At 31.0% G+C, this 21,143-nt stretch overlaps 1 protein-coding gene across 1 annotated transcript; it reads left to right on the top strand.

Annotated features, from left to right (window-relative positions):
- The first annotated feature begins 472 nt into the window (after nucleotides 1-472).
- Nucleotides 473-20,851, top strand: LOC129223062 (cytochrome P450 3A9-like). Its single transcript, XM_054857627.1, has 7 exons — nucleotides 473-496; nucleotides 4,502-4,590; nucleotides 5,919-6,066; nucleotides 7,585-7,673; nucleotides 9,721-9,724; nucleotides 13,399-13,488; nucleotides 20,822-20,851. The coding sequence occupies exons 1-7, from the start codon at nucleotides 473-475 to the stop codon at nucleotides 20,849-20,851; spliced, it is 474 nt and encodes a 157-aa protein (XP_054713602.1).
- The last annotated feature ends 292 nt before the right edge of the window (nucleotides 20,852-21,143 follow it).

The following is a 21,143-nucleotide window of genomic DNA, read 5'->3' as shown; positions in this document are numbered from 1 at the left end:
CGACTTATGGCTTTCTTTTGTATCTTTTTTACAAGATTTAATCCCTCGACCCTCTTTCAATGTCTGCAATATGTCGTGTCTACTTTATTTCTGCTCTGGTTGAAAATAATCGGCTTTATGGCTAAACTTTAAGTTCTTTTCTCCACGAGTTTGTGTTTTAACGGAGGTACTTATAACGGTGCTTTAAAATTATGTATTTAAAATGGTTGGAACAAGAGTATTCTAGCTTAGAATATAGTTTTATGCTATGTTAAAATTGTTAACTGAAACTTAAAATGAGATAAAAATTTAAAACAAGGTATTTTTCGCTTTAATTCGGAAATTAAATTGATAAAAAATTAAATGACTAAAATTATTTCCCAGAAAAAAGCCCATTTCTGTACCCAACTTTTTGTAAAAATCCTTTTCTTTCCCGAAACTTCCTTTATTCACTTATTCAGAGAAATTTTTTCTTTGTTTTAATTTCCACATTATGCTTGAGCAAGAAAATACTTGTGTAAGAATTTTATTAAACTTTGGGTTAAAAGCAGGTTTTAAGCATGATACAGATTTTAGAAGTAATTAAAATAAAAATAAACCCTCTCCGTACGTTCTATAAGCTTTAACAAAACTTAAAAAGAAATTTGAAATTTTACTGACAAAAATTCACTAACTGGTTTTCTGGGAAATTTTTACTACGAAACCTGATTTTATAAAACCCAGTTATAAGTTCTGATAATGTTGTATTCTGCTGCAGAAATAAAAAATATGGATTATTATCGCTATCCAGACTAAAAGGTTATTTCTAAAGGATCAACATACTGATCATGGTCTTAAACGGTAGAAATAACTAAATGAGTTTCTTCCTTATATTCTCGGCATTGTGGTATATTTAATTTATTTAGAAAAGGGTGTCATGGATGATAAACGTAACAATTGCACCTAACTGTTGAATATTTTTTTTTACTATTGTACACAAAAAAGTAAAAATCTAGTATTAAAATACCGAATTTAAAGAACACAATTTTAAAAACATAATATATTTATAAAGCCAAAAAAGGGAGCGGGAAGAAGTATAATTACATAAATAATATTTAAAAAAATTACCGAACTTTGAATTTAACTTTTAAAACTCAGCAACAAGTCAAAACACTCTCAACCAAACAATTACGGAATTTTTATGCAAACTTTTTATGAGAAACATAAAAAACGTACAATGATGCTAAGTATTTCAAACAATGTGATCTATTACAGTTATGTTTCCGAAATTACTAAAGTTTCTGGGAATAATTTCTGCTCCTTTGGACGAGATTTATTTCTTCAAAAACATTATACTTCACATAATAGAAGAACGTAAAAAGACAGGTCACGTAATATTTTTCTTTCTTTTTTTGAGCAATCACGATTGCTTATTGCTTTCATTTGACTGTTTTTGGCGTCCTATCATTTTATTTTCCCACCGCCACCCTCCGCACCCTGTCACCGTCGACCGGCTCCTCACGATGCTGCTCCTATAGCGAAAGCTGTCTCCAGGTTGCATCCATGTCCTACACACACGCGCATACATACACAACCACACACACATACACCTACACACATACACAAACACATACACACACAAACACACGCATACATACAGACACCTACACATACACACACACAAAAACATACACACAACTACCCACACATTCATGACACAGACACATACGCCTACACACACATACACATACTCCCCCCACACACACATTCATACACACAACTACCCACACACTTACACACTTATGCCAGCACACAAACACAAACACACATGCCTACACACACATACACATACCCCTACACACATACTCCCCACACACAAACACACACGCCTACATACACACACACTCGTGATTGCGAAAAACATAATTTGAATTCAAGACGTCAAAATTCAAATTAATTTTCTTTTTTTTTTTTGAATCTTTGAATTTAGAAATATGTTTTTACTTTAATAATTGACAAATAAAGTTTAACACTTTATGGTTTGCATACTGCAATCGTTACTTTATTCGTATCGAATATAATTTTACGTGAATAGTTTAAAGAAATATAAATTATAAATATGTTTGTTTAAATGTATACTAATATTTTATTCACTAGTATGATACTCATTATCATAGAACAATTTAAACGGTATTCAAATTATTTAAACAAGTCATTCAAACATATAAATCTAAATATTCATGGACTTATGTGTCTTTAATTTAGCCTGTCTCTGTTCTTGCTTAGTAAATGAACCTTAAATAGTTTTTATTATAAGAATCATATTCTTAGTTTAAAAGCCCGTAACGTAATTTTTTTTTTAAATATTATTTTTTTCTTCAAAAATTATTATAAAATATTGTCATTAGTTAAAATAAATATACTTATTATATTATTTTTTAAACAATTTAAATGAAATTACTTTCGATAACTTGTCAAAGTTTCTCTTTTTATGAAGTTTTTTACAAAACTTCGTCAGTACGTATATGAAAAGTTTATTTTTCTTTTCATAACCTTTGCATCAAAAAATATTTCTTCTCATTTTAGAGGGTTTTAGTAATTGCTGAATGATTTAAATTTCATTCACGTTTTTTTTTAATTTATTCATTATATTTTTATTTTTTAAAATTTATTTAGTTATTTATTTATTACTATACTTCTGAATAAAGTATATACACAGTTGTTATCTCCCTTTCTTTTCATTACTTAAAAAATATTCCAAAGTTTTTCAAGTTTTACACAAGGTAAACATTTAAAGCTGAAAATATATTCTGAGCATTAATATAATATTCTTTGTTTAGATAACAACTTGTTCAGCATTGTTTATGTTTATGTTTTTAAAAATTAAAAACTTAAAATGTAAACATCCATTTTACCGCTAAATAACCAAAACTAAAGTATTACTAGTACATTAACACTATTTCATTGCATCTTCTTTGGAGTTGTTTCCGTCAAATAAGATGCACGTTTTAAACGTTGAAAGGATTTAAATTTCCTTCTTAATATGATCTTGCTAAGCAGTAGTGCGTTTAAAATATAAATGGTAGAAAATGAAACATTGAATAACGCTTACTTTCCGTCAAAAATAATAATATGTACAAATGTATTTTTTTTAATGAGTAATATTCGTTGAAAACACTAGCCTCTAACCAACCTCCATATGAATAAAACATCATTTAAAATATTTTTAATACCTTAAGTTTTTGTGAATAAAAAAAAGAGAATCCATTCAAAACGTATGCAAAATTTTTCAAATTTTCGTTCCCAAGTTTCATTTTTTAAGTGTATATTTTTTTGCAGCATTTTTCGTGTTAAAGCTTTAATGACAAATATAGTACAGTGCTGGTAAAAAAAATTGCATCACCCTCTCATTTTCTTAACAATGGGATTATGTGAGAAGTTTTGGTCGATCGATTAAAGATGAATGTATGTGAAATTTTGCAAAACTTATGAAATAAACATTTAACAGCAGGAATGTGATAATTGTTTACGCAGATCGGGGCTGTTTCCGGGCCAAGGCAGGCTGCTGACCCCATGCTCATTTTTCCATTTCTGAACCTGCGTGTGAGTTTAGAGAAAAAAAAATACTTATCCCCATGTCAATTTAAGTCTAATGGCAGGATAAAGGTTTTTAAATTGTTACTTACCAGTCCGGCCTATGGCACGAAGCAGAATCATCCTGGAAAATGACTTTTGGAACTGAAATAAAGTGATCCCGGATAGTAGGAAGCAATTTCTCCTCCAAAATGTCAATATACACCTGAGTGTTTACTGTTCCTTGCATAAAGTGAAACCCACCAATTCCTTGATCAGAAATACATCCCAAAATCGTCTGGGATACAGGATGCTTGAATGTGTGTTGAATGCAGTCGGGATGATATTCCTCTCCTTTGCGGCGCGGGTGATGCAATTCTTTTTACTACCACTGTATTTTTTACTTGTTTTAATGAGGTGAAGTCAGCGTATTCTGGTCCATGTATTATAATGAGAAGAAAACGCGTTTTGTAAAATTTCTATGAATCAAGTTCTTCTAATTGATAACTTCCGAGTACAAAAAAAATAAATAAAAAATAAATAAATAAAATAAAATAAAATAAAACAAAAACCCTCTATAAACTTAATATTATTATTATTTTTTAACTTAAAACTGAAGGAAAGCTTTGAAAATTCAACAACACATACCATTCATCGTCTTCGCAAATAATTTCTCGAATACGATTAAAAAAAAATATATGTTCATTTTATATAGTTTACTGGTAAGTTTAATGTGAGATTAGAGACTACCAGACTGACAGATTTCCCCAAGTTCATTCAAGACATTTTTTTATAGAGATGGGTTATTGTCTTTTCTTCAATTTTGTCACAGCAGAAATTAAATTATCATAAATGTAAATTTTATCTGAACCTTTTTTAGTGCAGTATAAACACGAAAAAAATATTGTAATGAAAAGTTATCTTTTACATACATTTTGCTGAACCTTTTTTATATACATATATATTTTAGACTCGAAAGGATTTTCTTCAGTTACTGCTGGATACTACAAACGAGGATGTGTCACAAGAACCAAAGCAATTGCAAGAAGCTGACGATTTGTTAACTAATTACGGAAAAGAAGACTCAAGTCATAAAATAACAAATACCAGCCATAAAAAGATAAAATATCCTCAACATGTATAGTTTTTTTTATAAGGAGTCATTTTTAATATTGTGTAAAGTATTTTTTAAGAATATTGTAAGAGTAAACTGAAAAGAAAAAATAGTTTCTAGAAGAACAACCATTTTTTAAGTTTCTTTTAAAGAATTTTAACAGTAAATTATATTTGGAAACTAATATGAAGCACATTGAAATAGCATCAAATTATTCATATATATTTCTTTGTATATAGCTACTTTTAAAAACTAACTTTTTCTTGGATAACAACGGATACATGTGTGACATCGTATAAGAAAATCATCACTCAAAAAATCAAACATAAGCTGCAGATTCATAGCATCTATCTTTTAAAAGACATTTCAGGTAACAAAAAAATATTTTTACTTCCGTTTGAAACAAAGTGAATGACAGGATTTTTTTTCCTATTTTTTTCCTTTTTATTGTCCTTAAACTATTCAATTTAACTGAAAAAATATTTTAAATGTAAATCTATTTCTATTCTTTTCAGTCAACTAAAATTTTTACATCCAAATTTTAGTGAGGAATTGTGATAGCACTCAGCTGTTGTTAAATGCCTATTCAGCATCTCAGTTTTAAAACATTCAACTAAACAAACAACTTCATTTCTTCAACATAAAAAGAAATGAGCGAAAAAAAAAAGTTCAAAATATCTAAACAATTAATAGAAATATTGCGGTGATCACTGCACAATACCTTAAAATTGAAATGCGACCGAAACACTTTTGCCCAAAGCAATCACCAATCCTTTTTTTTATGCTGACAAATTTTTAGAGGAAATTTTCACCTTTTTGCATGTTGCACAAAAAACACGCAATCGTTGAGTCATTTCGAGCTGAATTACTTGACAAAAGCCATTGACTAAAGCGTGACATCGCATACATTCCAATTCGCTTGTAATGTTTATCCATAGTGAATTCAGCGAGAACTGTGGAAGTAAACAAAGTAACAAGACACCCTGCGATACCGTTGTCTGATTGACGATGGGATGTTGAAAACAACGCCAAACAGATAAGCGAAATGTTCCTGAGAAAAAACGCCAATCCAATGAAAAATTCATGACAGTGACATATGTTGGTGCCGAATAGTAGATCTCTTTTTGTTTACTTTCTCTATCAATTCTCCCTGAATGAACTGTAGTTATAGCTATGTACTGTGAACGGAATGTATTGCATAGATGTTCTAACAAATAATTTACTGGCAAGAAATCCAGGGAGAATATTTTACTTTTTAAATTTTGCTTTATAGAGCTTCTGTCATTGAACTCGTAGCTAAATGCTGGATCTTTTTTCTCGCTGGATTCGAATCCACTGCAACTACGCTATCGTTGGCTCTCAATCCACAAGTACAACAAAAGGCAATCCAAGAGTTTGATTCAGCTCTTTCTTCTTTAGATGTAAGTCAAATTAATCTTCAAGAAAGTTTTTAACATTTTTTCAGTGTCACTTAATCTGTATTTTACCACCGAATTAATTTGATTTTCAAGGGTTGGATCTACACACTCTCTTATATATTTGCTTAATTGCGAGAAAATAAATAATTGCTCTAAAAATGTGTGCAAGCTAAGATACAAATCACCTGAATACTTTTAAGTTTGAAAAGTTTCTTTTTGGTGACCGAAAATAAGAATTTTATAATTAGCTTTATTTGTTATTTTTGAAATTTTTCTGTTTAATACGTATTTTTAACTCAGGTGTATCATGTAGATATTATGCAGCAATGCGCTTAGGTATGTTTCCCGTTATCAATTTAACAAACTTTCCGGTTATCTACCGACCAAATTTGTATCACTCACAAATCTCTTTTAACGATATCAAAGACATAAATTTGTCTTCCCTTTCATTATTCAGTCTTGCCTTTTTTTAACTAATTAATTAATTTAGTTATTTATTTCAATTTTACTAGGGAGACCGGAAAGCAATGTCGTTATATTTTTAAACAAAAACATTCTTCAAAAGTTTTCATTTTTAATCAACAATGTAATTACCCTCGTAATCAACAGCTTTTAGCCGTCTAATATACACATTTTAAATCCCAGATGCATCAAAATCAATTGATTTTTAGAGAAAAATATCATGAAATGGCATCCTGGAAACCAATATTTTTTTTAAGGTTTTTATCTCATAGAAATCTCTTAGAGATCGGACGAAAGAGAAATCAAATGGTGCAGTTTGTGGCGAGATTATTTCGACTATTATTAGCAGAATAGGAGTGATCCTAAAATATGACAATGCAAAACCACTCTGCTGAAGGTGAACCCTCAATACATTCATGGGTCGAGGTAGGCTGCTTCACCCACCATACTCATCAAACATTGCACCAATTGTCTTTATATCGATCTATATGAGACAAAAAAAAAAAAAAAAAAAAAACTGAAAAATTGTCCGATATCAAAAATGCTATCTGCAGATAATTTTCAAAATAACCGATTAATTGTGACGGGGGGATCTGTCGGGGATTGAAATATTTCATACTAGAGGGCAAAAAGTTGTTGATGACGACATAGTTTCATCGCATCTTTAATTAAAAGTAACATATTTTTACACTGTATTTACTTTTAAAAAAGACATTACTTTTCAACCACCCTAATACAATAATGATTTTATTTATTTTTTATGACTACTTTTGCAGCGGTTGTTTGCAATTATTTTAAACTTTTATTGACCAATCGACAATATCACCATTTGTCAAAATAATTCTTAAAATTATTATTTTTGTTGTGCTTTTGAAAATAGAAATCCATTTTAAAGTAACTGTTCTCAATTAATAAATTTATTCTCATAAAAAAATTATAAATATTTGTTTTCTACACCTTTCTATATGCTCCCGTCATTAAAAAGAGTCTTTTAAAAGAGATTAATTCCAGTTTAGAAAGATTATATAAAGTGTGTTTTGGTTTCTCTTTTTTGCTTAGGGAAACATTTCTTATGAATCTCTGCAAAATATGAAGTATCTTGATAATGTTATGTTAGAAACGTTGCGCGTGTATCCAGCGGGACTAAGGTGAGATTTCAATTAATATATTTATCGCGAACATTAAACAAAATAGTGAATTATTTTAGTCTAGTCTTTTATGGAAGTTAATGAATTGGTGCTGATTATTTAGTAGCAATTTGAGGAAATAAAATTATGTAGTTGTAAAAGCGCATTATATCATCATTGAGACTATAAAGACAACAACGAAAAACAGATTTTGCTGTTAATGTTAATGTTAATAACATCGGATAAATGTTATTTGTCTTAATTCGCTCTTCCACTACAGTGGGATTCTATTTATTCATTTATTGCATGTCATTTTTTGATAATTGAATCTAAATGTTGTGAGACTTTCATGACATACAGAAAAAAAAAAAAAACAATGTGCAAGTAGGTGTATGCGTATTTTCTGTTTAAAACGTGCATGACAAGCACAAATGTGTTTTACAAGTGCATGTAATAATATTTAGTTAATTAACTTTAACGTAAAACCTAGCATATCACGAAATTGGTCTTGATGCATTTTTTGACAGTATTTACTTCTTCATTCTTTGATTTGCTGTGCTCGAATACAAGTATTTAAAAGTATTCACCCAAATAGATTAGAAATTTTAATTTCAATAGTCATTTTCTTTCAACTTACGCGTGAAACGGTGGCAAAATGAATCAATGCATAATAATCATTATGTATCCATGTTTTTAACTCTAGTACATTTGACTGTGTTGTGGTATTGGATTTTTAACGTTTGAAACGTATTTTTGACGTGACATGTCAAAAACCTACCGAAAACCAAAGAAAATGTCAAAAACCTGTTGAAAGCTTAAATACTGACATTTCTGTCAAATACAGTGACTATTTATATATTTTTTAAGAACATGTTGTTTCTTAAGCTGAAAAAAGTATACATGCTGAAAAAGTATTTGCCTACATTTTACATGAATAAAATTAATTAAAAGTAAACTGAATAAGGTTAGTTAAACTATATATATTCATTAATTTTAAGTTAAATTTATTTCGCATGCCGTAAAAATAGACATTAAAAATGTTGAATCCACTTTTCAAAATAAATTTTAGTTTTTTAATATAACTAAAACATTTAATTGCAAGCAATTTTTTTTATCAATTTGAAAATCTCTCTATGTTAGGATTTATGCAATATTTTTTTTTTCTTTTTGAGCAAAAGTAAACCTAATATGATCAGCACTCAATGGCGAAGTATGTTTTATCTTTTACAAATAACTTTTTCTGCGTAGTAATACAGTTGTGCCCCCCCCCCCCCAGAGCAAGGGCACACCACCCTTAAATATCGCAAAGACCTCTCCCCTCAAAAAAAAAGCAAGAGCCGCCCAAAAAAGGAAAAAATAATTCTCAAAACACCCTCCCCCTAAAAATTTCAATGGCGCAGTCCGCGCCATGATTCCCCCTAGGTGGACACCAATGAGTAATAAAAATATTATCTGTTCATAAATGAATTAATATTTGCTTCACATACAATCAAATTCATATAAGCTTCAAGTAGCTTTTGAAGCTAAATCCGTAATGTATCCTGGAAGTTACATCTCGATTCAGGATGCCTCAGCAAGAGTGTGACGGAGAAGTTGTAGAAAAACCAATAAAGCCTATGCTGTTTAGCATCAATAGAGAGGGTCTTCTCTACTTTTGAATTCATCCATGTCGAACTTAAAAAGGAACTTGGTGTACAAAAAGCTGTGAGAGAAAAAATATTTAGAGTAAGAGTAAATCCAACTCGCAACTCCAATAAACTATAGGGGGCGCTGCAGCCACTGTCAAAAAGGTAAAACAAGCACACGCCGTACCTTATAACTTGCTTTGACGCTTAGTGAATGACAGTAATTTTCATCATGTTTGTGGAAAGCTTTCTCTTCTATTCTTCTGAAATTACTTTACATCATAAACTGTATGAAGCCTGTAATTTACCCCGAAGAAAACACGTGGAATGGAATGTTTTACCTTTTTCTTTAATGTTGTTAATCACCGCAAGGTAACGTATTCGAGCTCTGGAGTTGCGAATATGAAAATATCATTTAAAAATGTATTTTTTTTTTTTTTAAGTGAGGTAAGTATGCGAATTAATGTATGCTTTGCACTTTCAGCTTTAAAAAAATTAAGGAGCAAACAGTCATAATTATTATTATTAAATGTACTGCTATTGATAATATATTTCATTCTATACTAATAGTGGCTTTTTTATTCATCTCTTTCATTCTACAGACAAGCACCGTGATGAATCAATGTTATGTTCGGGATTTTTCACAGTACACTTTTAAAAAAATATAAAACAACTGAAAGTTCACATTATTATAAGATTCATTTGTTGCTGTAATTTTATTGTTAAAATAAATTATAGTCGTGTTTTGGACAGAAATTTAGGTTTTTGACAATAATTTCATAAACAATGTCAAAAGGGGATTTTTAACATGACGGTAAAGATCACAGTTATAATCGGATAAAACCACCAACTGTCAAAAACTTGCCAACTCTACTTTGTAGTACAGCGAAACACCTCCTAACGGACATCCCCCAAGTGCGGACACCCCTCTTATGTGGACAATTTTTAGTTCCCCGATTCCAAGGTAAATAACATTATTAAACACCTGTCCTGCGAACAGCCCTCTATTGTGGACAAAAAAAAAATGTTTTACTGTATATGTAAACACATTTTGCAAGTTCACGCTAATTTTCAACAGCCTGGAAGGAAGAGCTGATGAAGATTATGATCTAGGAAGTATGGGAATTTCGATACCAAAAGGAATGCTTGTTTCTATTCCCGTATTTCCTATTTAGGATGATCCCAAACATTATCCTGAGCCAGAGACATGTAATCCTGATCGGTAAGCAGTGTACATGTTTTTATTCCTATTTTAAGTTGAGCAACATTGCATGATTAGTAAAAAGCAGAAAGGTACTACCTATGTAAAAACTAAAAAAAACCAAAACCTACGTTAAAAGTTTAAAATCGTAGTAAAAACTAAAGACACGTGTATCTAAACTCTTTTTCATTTGCGAAGCAGATGTAGACAAATGGATGGTAATACATCAAACCAGAATTAGCAATCTCTTGTTCTTCGAAAACGAATAGATATTTTTCGGGTAATAAGTTTTATGACACCTAATAATGTGTCACACTCTATGTTTTCAGCAAAAATAAAAATAGTTAAATGTATGGTGCTTTTAAACAATTGAAACATGATTTGGGAGGAAAAGTTTCACCCAAATTACATTGCTATTTACAATTTGAAAAAAAAAAAAAAAATAGAATCAGCTAAGAATAGCTACTAAGCATTTAGATAAGCCGATTAGTTTGTTAAACTTTACGGTCTCTTAATCCTTTATCCATGTTTCAACCGGAAAAAGGGCTTTTTAAAATGCTAAATTTACCGAAGTAGTTTATGAAGCATCAGAACAAATACATTTTATTTTAATCTGCTCAACAGTTACAACGGCAGTAAGAAAGACCAAATAGTTTTTTGCCATTAGTTCCACTGCTTAGTTAAAGGCCACGAAAAATAAATAAATAAATAAATAATTTTTTTTTTTAAAAGATGCTCTTATTTCAAGTAGTACTTTTCATTAGCTATTATTTCCATAAAAAGCAAAGCATGAATTTACTGTTTTCTGCTTTTTAGGCAGTGCTTAATTTCTAACAAAAGAAGTGAGGTAGTTCTGCAGTGTCCAGAATTTATTGCCGTACAGAAGTAGATTAAATTTCATCAACGCACAAAAAATGAGCACAACTGAAAATAAATACAGGAAACGAGTTTCAGATATCTTCCATGAAAATTAAGCAATATTTCTAAGTAATTGGACTTTTCCTTTGATGTATTTGGGCAATTGCACGAAAAACCATAATTTTTCCCCGCACGTGACGCCTCATATACATTATTAAAAAGTAATAATTTAAAAGAATAATGATAAAAATGTTATTGCTTATCAAATTGCAAACGGATTTGATTCCTTAAGCAACTGATTTCGCCATTACTTTTTTAAATAATTATATTTTTTACTTAAATATATGAACCGTCACGTGCGGGACAAAGTGACTACTTTTCGTGGAATGGCCCAATGCATACTTTTTTCAATGGTATAAACTAATGTTTCTCAACAAAAGAAATATTTTTCCTTTACAGTGGAACCTTTGCTCTCAAAATCAACATTTTTTTTTTAACATTATTATATTAATAGAGCAAAAATCTTAACTAAGTCATTAGCAAGTTACAAGAGGTTGACTTTGGATGTCGCGCACGTGACGCAATCAAAAAAATTAAATTCTAAACTTAAAATAAAGTTTAATAAAAATGTAACCTTGTCAGGAGTATCTTTGTACAAAATTAAAAGATTAAAAAGTTTGCTTTCCTTTGTCTACTTAAAATATTTAGAAACATGACAAAATGTTAATGAAATTTAAGCTTATTTTTGTTCCGCACATGACCGGGGAATTTTAAATTTGAATTTTCAAAAATTCACGCAGTCTCTGTTATTTTACAGTTAGGCTTCAAAACATGCCATTTTAATTTATTTCTAGATTACATTGCTACAAATTAACAAGAGTTGTGCTTCAGGGTGGTATTTATGAGTGCTTAGTTTTAAAATTAAAAACAGATTGTAAATTTGAAAAAAAAAAGGGAATATGAGAAAGTATTTGAAAAGGATTTATGTAGCTAAGACATACAATTTTCATTAAGTAGCACATTTGTTTCATTAACTGGGCTGTTGATACATTTGTGGTGCTTGTACTTCTGTTTCAGCTTCGGATTGAGGCGGTATTGGATCAAATCACCCTCAATTTATGTCTTATTAGAAGTTCGTGGTGATTTAGAAAAATTGATGTGGTTTCAATCATGTATAATTCTATGAGTAAAAATAGTACCAAAACTATATTTTATACACTTAAATCACTCTAAAGGTCTTCGAAGTGCCCTCTCTCTGACGTCATAACGATACCACTGCTCTGTGTTCAAGCTCCTGCCATACACGATGTAGCGTGTCTGCAGCCACAGAAGCAATTGCTGTTAGTAATCTGACTTTTTCAGTATGTTAAGGTTAGCAGGAAAGGGAGGGGGAGTACAAACACAGAATTATTTTCATATCCCCATAGAAAAAAACGCATGATGTTGTGTCTGGTGATCTAATGCAGTTCTTCTCAACCTGTGGTCCACGAGCAATTTTCATATGGTCCGCAAACCTTTTGATTTAATACGCAACTATATTATTTTAATATTTGTAATTGAATTTATTCGAGGAAAACGTTTAGATTCATTTCAATTTACCTAATATAATTCATGTAAAATATTATTTCTATCGTGCGTTGTCTTCTGAGGATCCTGATGGATACCAAGTTGTGTTCAGTTGTGAAAAAGTAGAAAAAGGTTGTGTGTGAAAACTAGGACACCAATCATAAACCTTTCATGGTTGCTATTTTGACAAGCTGAGAAACAACTAGTGGGACACCTATGATAGCACATACAGACGTCTAGTGCTAACCAATTGAAACTTTGCAACTTGCTATTTCATTCAAGTTTCATCCGCAAATATAAGAGACATTATTCTCAAATCGGTAGCCGTATGTAACTCATCAATTCTTTCTGAATTACCCTGTAATTTACCTAAGCAAACTCTTTTTTCTGTCTCCTACTAATAAATTGCGTGATTGGGGGAAAATGTAAAGTGGAGCGCTTACTAATAGTATAGGTGGAAAGCTCACTTTTTTTTTCAAATTTTTCTTCTGAAGAGCGAGCTAAGAGAGATCAATTAGTCTACATGTCATTCGGGTTAGGTCCAAGAAATTGCATAGGCACGCTATTTGTACTTGTGGAAATGAAAGTGTGTTTAGTTTTTCTACTTAGTTTCGATTCAAGACATGTGAACAGACAATGGTAAATCAGATTTTGTTTTAAAAAAAAATGTATTTCAAAGAATTCCTTTTTTAATCCTTACCCCCTTTGGTATTCCTCCTTTCAATTTTGATGTAAATCTTAGACATTAATCGGTAACAGAATTTGATCGCTGTGACGTGAACTAAGATTTTGAAAAGGTTAGCATGATTATTTGCACATTCGTGGCTTCATATTTAAACTGAATATTATAATATTAAAGTAGAAAATTTCCACAAAGTATATTTTTCAAAAAAAAAACTCTATCTGTTATTGTGTTGCTCTCATGTAATTTAACATCTAATATGGTTGTTTTTCTCGAAAAGATTTTAAAGAGAATCTGGAATAGAAGGTGGAAAAGGGAGAAATATTCAATTCGTATCTTTTGGAGTAAAATGCTCGAGGTGGTACTGCAAAAAAATACTACCGTGCCAGGGCTTGTTAACATTTGAGAGCACCTTCTTAATGGTGGAAAAAATAAGCTTTTAGCAGATAAATTTTATGTAGTGATTGAATTGATTTTGACGCGTCGGAACCAGATGTTAGAAAACCATTTAAAGTAGCATGCTGATAATGCATGGATTTTGTGTTGAAAACATTTCTTCGCATATTAGTCTCAGATTCAGTCATAAAAAGTTCGGGGGGAGAAAGGTCGATTGTACGTAAACACTGTACATGTGCCACTTATCAATATTTAAATTAACAGATAGTACTTTCCCGCTGGTTAAAATTATTAAACCTTTTAAAGAATAAATAGATGAAGTCACAATTTTTTTTATAGTTTCCTGAATTGCGGTAAATTTACTAAACAGCCGAGTTTTGTTCTTTTTACAGGTTCCCATAGAATTTCAACCCGGATCGGTTCTTTTGCAACCTAAAGAAATCATGTTACAAGTCAAGATCAGAAAAGAAAATGTTAATGTAACATAGAAAGAGAAAAATAAGTTATAAAAATAATAAAATTTCGAAGTACTTCTTTTTGTGAAACGAAAATAAAATTACAAACTAAATCAAAAGCAATAGATCGTAAGACACATTATAAATTAGTTACAACTCAACAAGATTTTTTAAGGTTGTAGTCAACTTTTGGATGAAAAATTAGCTACCAAATTTGCTTGGTGAGGTTAACGATGTTGAGCAAAGTCCCCGTCTAACTCAATGTAAAACAATTGTTAAAAAACGTCAACCGAAAATATATTCAACACTTAATTTTCTTCGTGGGTTCATAGCACCAATAAAGGCGATACGATCTTCATCAAAACCGTTTCCATCGAATTGAATGGAGTTTTTATTAACCTCTCTTTTTAAATTGCGATTATGCTTACACTGCAGTTCACACTAATATTATAGTGTACAACACATACACACTATTATTATTATTACTTTTATTATTATTACTATTATTATTATTATTATTATTTTAATATTTTGTAGTCTCTAATAGGTAATATAAAGGGTTATCTTATTTATCTTTGGAACCAACAAATTTACGTATAATTAACCAGAAATTTTGAAAACGAAAGTGAAACTATTAAGTCATGTTTATAGAAAACAGGAATTTTAAATTCATACACTTTTATTCACGTGCAAGTGTACGCATTAGAGTGTTCTTACTTTTTTTTGGAAGAGCAATTACAGTCGGGGGAAAAAATGCTTGACAAATTTCATCATGAAAAGTATTCAGCATTCTCTCAACGCAAAGAAAGTACTGATAAAGTTCATTTTAAACTGAACAAACTTACGATAACTAATTCGAAAAGAAGTTTTGCAACTTTGCTCTTACTCAGATTTGGCGCTTAATGTATGTGATCAAATAATTGTTCGGTTTATAAAGACATTTTTTAAAGAAGAAATTTATGAAGTTCACTGTTTAAAATAAGTATTTTGTGCTTCGGCAACGTCGGAAAATGAAGCCGTAAAAAAAAAAAAAAAAAAAAAAAAAAAATTATTAATGCAACAAAAGTTCCGCAAAAACAATTTTCAAATTTAAAAAAAAAGGTAGTGAAAGTTTTTCATCAGTTTATTGATTATTTCAGATAAACTCAAATTGAACAAATAGTGAAAATTAAGTCAAATTTTATTTCGAGAATAATAGTGCTTAAACGATGTAAGAACTATATTATGCCAAACAAACGTTTTAAATTTTAAACAGCTCCCCCCCCCCAAGAAAAAAATTTAAACTTTGAACTGTATAAATATACATATTTATAGCCAATTATAACGAAACATAATTTAAAACCAATTGACCAAAATGTGAGTATTATATTACGGCACATGTTTACACATAATTCTGGCATTTCTATGAAGAAAAAAAAATACTACACAATACAATAAAAACTTTCGCTGTCTCTCCAAAGCAGGTTTTTTTTTTTTTTTTTAACTTTTCGTTATTACTTTCTAAGCATACACTGTAAAAAAATTCCGAAACGTTACTGGTTATTTCCGTGAAACGTTTCGTGATTTCAGAGGTTTTCACCTATTTCCCCAAAAAATCAAGTATCTTCGCAAAAAAGTTTCCTGAATTCCTTAAAGATGCACGAATGCAGACCTTGCACTGGTGTGAAAAATATTTTTTGTTACCAGTTTAAATATTGACGGAGCGTGTTTATTAAGTGTATCGGCTTTAGATTGTTTATGGCCCGTCCGGATTGACTAAGCTTCCAATGGGAGCAAATAAGTCACTGGATAGTTACAGCTTTGCGAGGCAGGAATTGCAGGCAAGGAATATGCTTGGTTCTTGCTTGCAATTTTCGCGTAGCTTGGCCGTGGTTGCTCTAATATTTCTGGAGCTTTCTTGGTAAATACGAAAGGTTCTAATCAAATAAATTAAACCAATTTAATTTTTCTAGAAGGTTCACGACTGGCTGTAATAGGGGAGATTTCTTAATATTTCAGAAAGGTTACTGAATTTTATCGGAAAACGTTCCTGGTTTTTGTAAGATATGTTACTGGCTGAAATTGGGCACTTCAGCTGCCTATTATTTTCCAGGAACGTTTCTGAATCGTTTTTACAGTGTATAAAACATTGATTCGTCAGTTATCTATTTTTTTTTTTTGCTTTTCTGATGAAGTTAAATGCACTAAGAAAGACAAAATTATTTGGCAGGGTTAAAACTTACATTTCATTCGCTGTTTTTCTTTCAAAAAATGAGAAGAAATGCAGGAGCCCAGCATGCAATTACATTTTAAGGTAATTTTCATGACAGGTGATATTTTTCTCATCTAGAAAAGGGAAATCAATGAATTCATTAACCTACGAATTACACTCGAGTATCTCATAAAAGCACTAATTTTAATATGTCTGCGCCGGAATTTCAGTTAGTTTTAGAAAAATATTGCATTAAACTGAACATTAATTTTTATTCGGGAAATGGAATTTAGTTTAACTCTTCCCTACTTTGTCAAGCATATATAGAATTATCACTATTTTAAGAGGGTTGAGTAGAGCTAGTGCTCCGTGATCAGTGTAATTTATCTAACTCAAAATGTAGCGGATGCTATCACTCCGTAGAACACTTGGCACGTTTTCAAAAATTTTTACGTAACTATTCATAACAAACCACTTATCTGTTATATAAATCCAAAAAACAGTGTTGCTGAATTTTTAACTTTAATGTTTATATTATCCAAACATTTAAACACGACTAAAAATAGCATTAAAATAAATAATAAGCAGTAAAATAATTGAAATATGGGATAAAGCGCCAAAGAAAAAACAAACAGGTTATTAAGTAAAATAAAAATTAAAAAAAAACGTAGCATTAAAGTACGAGGAATAAAAACAGTAACATTGTTTATGCATTTTTTCTTTTCAATTTTTTATGCTCCACGTCTTAATAATCCCCCTCCCCCCAATGAACATCCGGGTAATGTTCTTTAGCTACTATACATAATTATAATAAAAATGATTATCATTTTAGTGATATGCGTATAGCCAACTATTCCTACTGATAATAAGAAGAAAAAGGAAAGTGTACACTGTAAAAATATTTCTTGAAATTTTACAGCAAAAAGTACTGCAGTACTGGCATCCATGTTGTCAGTACATTTTACCGTAAAATTCTATTTTCCTGCAAAATTTCACGGTAATAAAAAAAAAAAAAACAGAGCGCTGTGGCTAGTTGTGATAAGCAAAAGGGAACGAGATGCAAGCAGCGGAGTCCGAACCTGGGATCCTTTCCATCGCAGACCGGTTCTCTAACCCTAGACTAGTTACAGCTTAGCCGACAAGCAGGAATGTAAAGTTATATGCCAAACTTTATAAGTCATGTGATGTACCAATTGGCGTTGCAATCACTTACTTTTAACGGTAAAATTTTGAGTAGAAATGACCTGTACTATAAACTCTCAATTTCACAGTAATGATAACTAAAATGTTCCTGAATTGGTTTAAAAAAAAAGGAAAGGTTGAAAGTTTATTACTAAGATGAAATAAAATTTTAATAACAAAAATCAAAACAATGAATTAATTTCTGAAGTGAAACATGCTATGAAAATGTATTTTAATTAAATATTAGACACAAATTATAAGGAACACTGTAAAAACGATTCAGAAACGTTCCTGGAAAATAATAGGCAGCTGATGTGCCCAATTTCAACGAGTAACATTTCTAACAAAAACCAGGAACTTTTTCCGATACAAGTGCCTTACAAGTAGTGCTGATACAAGTACCTTCATGAAATGCCTGGAAATATCCCCTGTTAAAGCCAGTCGTGAACCTTCTACAAAAATGAAATAGGTTTAATGTATTTGATTAGAACCTTCCTTGTTTACCGAGAAAGCTCAAGAAGCATTACCGCGACCATGGCCAAAGCTGCGCGAATAATTGCAAGCAAGAACCAACCATATTTCTTGCTTGCAATTCCTGCCTCGCAAGGCTGCAGCTATCCAGTGACTTATTTGCTCCCATTGGGAGTTCAGTCAATCTGGACGGGCCGTGATCAAGTTTAAGCCGATACACCTTATAAACATGCTCAGTCATTCTTTAAACTGGTGGCAAAAAATATCTTTCACACCAGTAAAATGTCTGCATTCGTGCATCTTTTAGCAATTCAGGAAACTTTTTTGCGAAGATACTTGATTTTGCGGGGAAATAGGTGAAAACCTCTGAAATCCCGAAACGTTCCACGGAGATAACCAGTGACGTTTCGGATTTTTTTTACAGTGAAAGAACATGCTGTGAAAAGTTTTTTTTTTTTTAAATAAATATTGAGCATAAGTTATAAGGAAAGAACGATGTAAAAATGCTCTTGACTTGATAGTGGACCATGATTCTTCCAAAATTAATAAGCTGTGTTTTATTAGGTTAGAGGCTAAATGCAACTGACAGAGGTTAACAACTACAAAAATAGAGTAAGAAAATTAACATAAGGATGACATGCAATTCTAATCAGTTGAAGCCGAGAGTTGGACATATGTATTTCAAGATTGTTTCGTTCTGAATGCACATTCATTCAAAACATTACATTTAGGGATTGCAATACCGGACCAAAAATTCAATACCGGTATTCGGTATTTTTAAAACGTGATACCGGAATACCTGTATCAATACCGGAATTTAAAATTTCTCAAAAAAATGCTTGAAAAAATATTGCTTCGCTGCCACATTTCATAACTTTGTACAAAAATTGTATTATCTATGAAAAAGTACAGTGAACAAATATAAAATGAAGGAACGAATGTCGTAATAAAAAATAAAAATAGGTGAAAAACATAATGCATCTATTGAATTGTCTCTAAGCCTGAAACTCATTTAAGTGCTTAAACTTCCTACAGTTGAAAATACTCTTTCAAAATTCACGCATGTCGGTGGTACTGTTAACAATGCGCGATACACCTCCTCTAATAGTCTAGAAGTCTTTCATCTTCAAATAATTCGGTCTCTTGAATGATATTTTTATGTAAATCATGTTGTGTGTGTGTGTGTGTTTTCTTTTGTATTGTGTTTTATTTTATTTTATTTATTTATTTTTTTAATTTATAGCTAGTTGTAATTTCTTTCCAAGAGTCGATACGATGTTTCACGTCCGAGAGACGACACTATATTAACATCATTTTATCTAAGGATTTACGTTTGCTTTTTAATTGAGCTTTGGTTTGAAATTGACTAAATTTGATCTTTTAAGTTTCTCTTATTCGTTTTCACTTTCCTTTCAAAATTCTTTACAATTATAATTATGTAAATATCTGAAAATATGTTTCAATTGATTATGAGATACCCGTATGAAATTTTCAAGGCACCATATAATTTATAAATATTATCTTGCCAAGTATAGAGCCAAATAACGAGAGAGTATAACAAATCAATAGTGGTGACAACAAATTATCATTTGTTATGCTAACAAGAAAAAGTTTTTGTCAAAATTTAGTACAGTTGAGACAAATAATAAAATAAGAAATCATGAAGTATCACTGCAATTGATGGTTGGAATAAATTGTTCGAAGGACAAATGCATTCAAAATTACATTCGAAATTACTTTCACAAAAGGAAAAGCGAGTGATCAGGGAAATGGATAAAATAAAAACATGGTGCTCAAAAGCGCACGAAAATGCGATTCATTTCACCATCTAGTGATGACGATATCATTTTGCAAACTTTCCGCTACTTTTGTTCAATGGCATTTTATTAGTTCGTGCTTTTGAAGCCAAATTTTTACATCAATGGATTGATTTTGGTCCTGTACCATGGAAAAATGATATGTACATTTAAAATATAAGTAGATATTTAATTAGTTAAATTGAAATTTTTTTAATTGATACTATTTATTATTTTCAGCTAATACCGAAAATACCGGTATTTTACCTCAGCAAATAACGGTATTACGAAATTGCAAAATTGTTCGGAGTACCGGTATTTGGAATACCGCTATACCGGTATGCCCCCCCCCCCCAATCACTAATTACATTACTAGATCTCTGTAGTACATTCAGACTTAGGTATTGTTGCAAATTTATGAATCAACTGATGAATATTAGACATCTGCTCAAAGAAAGACATTGATGAGTCGCAACAGTGTGAGAGTGATGATAACCCCTCTGATAATTTGCATCAAATTGTGCTTTGAAGTATTGTACCGGGATAGGAAGTTACAATTTGTTGTTTTTGCGGAGAATTCAGGTGTTACAAAAAAAAGTAATTTTTCTACCACAATGATGTGGAAAGTATTCGCATTAAGCCTCACTCATGTATAAGTAATAGTGTGAACATCCCAATAAACTATGTATCAATGTGACTTTTGTCGTACTTATATGATCTTTTCAAATTTTGAGCATAATTATCAGGACGTGGGTGGCATTACCCTCTATCAATAGAGGAAAATTAAAAAAAAAAAAAAAGATTCCTAAAACTACCATGCAAATATCATCTCCCATGTAGTATTATTCAGCCGCATGTAAAAGATCCAAGTTTTGCTTATAATTCCCTCGGCAAAATAAAATTCCTTGTGCAATTTCACATCAAAGAGAGCCCAGGTGCTTCCATCTGGTGAAAACTGGGCGTCAAAATCGTCCTTTGTCATGCATCAGCGCCTTATTGGTGGCGCACGAAGGACTGAGGCCTTGTCGCAGAGCGCACTAGGTTTGGTTAAGGCCAAAAGGCGTCTTA

The sequence above is a fragment of the Uloborus diversus genome, chromosome 5 (assembly GCF_026930045.1).
Source record: "Uloborus diversus isolate 005 chromosome 5, Udiv.v.3.1, whole genome shotgun sequence".
NCBI lineage: Eukaryota > Metazoa > Arthropoda > Arachnida > Araneae > Uloboridae > Uloborus > Uloborus diversus.
The sequence above is the reverse complement of the archived record's forward strand: the minus strand, read 5'-3'. Positions and strand labels throughout refer to the sequence as shown.